At 66.1% G+C, this 2,016-nt stretch overlaps 1 protein-coding gene across 1 annotated transcript in view; it reads left to right on the top strand.

The window, feature by feature from the left end:
* Positions 1-2,016, top strand: part of CACNA1B (calcium voltage-gated channel subunit alpha1 B) — a gene marked incomplete at its 3' end in the record, with an annotated part of 199,377 nt that overhangs the window by 113,093 nt on the left and 84,268 nt on the right. Inside the window, exon 9 of the mRNA XM_015572355.1 lies at positions 196-285. Coding sequence (XP_015427841.1) covers positions 196-285 — 90 coding nt within the window. The remainder of the gene's footprint in view (positions 1-195; positions 286-2,016) is intronic.

The raw sequence follows: 2,016 nt of genomic DNA on the forward strand, positions 1-2,016 counted from the left end.
AGGAGGGACAGCAGGAGCCACCCTCAGACCTTTGGTCCCTTTGCTTGAGCACCAGTCATCCCGCGTCCCCCTGCCTCCGTCTCAGGCAGGACGTGGAAGGGCCCCAGGCCCGGAGGACGGCGGCTCCTCTGCGGGGCTGAGGCAGGCCGCCCGCACGGCTCACGCGTCCCTACCTCTGCCCTTTGCTTAAAGCAGTGCTGAAGCGGGCGGCCACCAAGAAGAGTCGCAACGACCTGATCCACGCCGAGGAGGGCGAGGACCGCTTTGCAGACCTCTGTGCTGTGGGTGAGTCTGGCTCGCCTGGCTCCGTGGGCGGGTCTGGGACCCAGCTTCCTGCTGTCACCGTCACCGTCACCGGGGCTGTCCAGCTCTCTGGGCCCCTCCTTCCCCCTGCCTGCCCTGCCCAAGTAAGCTAGTGCCGTGCCCACCACGGGCGGGAACACAGCGTTTGCCCGTGTGTGCCCTGGGGCAGCTCCTGGAGGCCGCCTGTGCCCAGGCCTGAGCTCGCTGGTCCAGCGCACTCGCTGGCTGCGGGCGGCTCTGCGCTCTGCCGGTCCCCCGGCCGCCGCTGGAACCCACAGATGGTGGCCTAGATGCGGAGGCAGCCGCCAAGGGGTGTGGAGTGGCTGGATTCTGGATATATTTGGAGACCAGCCCACAGGGTTGGCTGACCAACTGGACGTGGGCGTGAGAGAGACATCAAGGTGGCTCCACAGGACCGGAGCCAGCCCACGTGGCTGCGGGCAGTGTTGGTGGGGACTCACGTCCAGCCTTTGCTTTGGGACACGCGAGTTGGCCGTGTGGGTTGGAGAGCGGGGGCCGTGCCGGGGGCGCCGGGGGAGCTGGTCACGTGCAGGAGGCTTGGTTTCCCGGTGGAGACAGGAAACGGGCACTCTCGCTGGGGAAGGTGTTGCAGTGCCTGCTCCTGCTGCCTGGCCCCGTGGACTGGGTGTGGAGGAGGGGCCAGCGGGGCTTGATGCAAACATGGCCATGGATGCCCCTGCGTGGTTGCGCCTTTGCTGAGTGGGGGAGTGTGTGGCTGTCTCCTGTGGGCACAGGTGGGTGTGGGGAAGCCAGGCGGGGGTTGGGGGCAGCGTTCCTGTGGAGCCTGCCCGGGCAGAGTGGACTGTTCCCCGGCACGGTCAGCTGGAGAGCGGGAGGTGAGTGGTTGGGTTCTGATACATCAGAGACCAGTCCACGGGGTTGCTCACCGGCCACATGTGCTCGCAGCATCTCCATGAATCACGTGTCCTCTTCCCCTCCTTCCAGGGTGGCCATGCTTCTAGGTATGTCCTGTGTGGGTCTGAGTGTGTGTCCTGGAGGTGTGTGTGTGTGTGTGTGTGTGTGTGTGTGTGAGAGAGAATGACCGAGAAAGGGATGGGGTGGGAGTGTGGCTTCACGGCCCAGTCTGCACTGCGGCTCTGTGCCCCTCGCTGCCTGTGAGGAGGGAGTGGGTGTGTCTGGCCTCGGCCTCGGTGCTGGGCAACCCTCAGCAGGGCCGCCGGGAGGGCTGTGGCTTGAGCAGCTCTGGCTCCTCGGCGGTGGCTGTCTGGACGGGGCTGGAGGCTGTGTCCCGGCTCAGCCGGGGAGGCTGGGGCGGGACAGCGTCTTCCTCGGGTGGGACGGGCGTGGGATCTGGAGTGCCTGCCAGGAAGCTGCCGTTAGGGTTCCGGGAAGGGCTGCCAGGCCTGGCTGATGGGCTATGTGGGCTGACCAGGGGGGTAGCTGCTGCCTGATGCAGCTGCTCCGCGTAGATGCGTCTCTTCAAGGCCTCGGCCTGTTTTCATCTCTGAACCCAGAAATGCCAGCCTGATGGTGTGCTTAGCATGCACACACACACTCACACGTGCGTGCACACACGTGCAGATGCGCTCGACATCATGTAACGCCTATGCCCACACTCCCCACCCTCCCCCTGGGCCCCGATGCCCACGCCCAAGGGCTTTGAGCGGCACGCACACGCCAGCCCTGAGTGCAGAAGCTGGAGAAACCCCGAGGCAGGCGGCGCGGCTCACA

Source organism: Myotis davidii, unplaced genomic scaffold, assembly GCF_000327345.1.
Source record: "Myotis davidii unplaced genomic scaffold, ASM32734v1 scaffold609, whole genome shotgun sequence".
Taxonomy (NCBI): Eukaryota; Metazoa; Chordata; class Mammalia; order Chiroptera; family Vespertilionidae; genus Myotis; species Myotis davidii.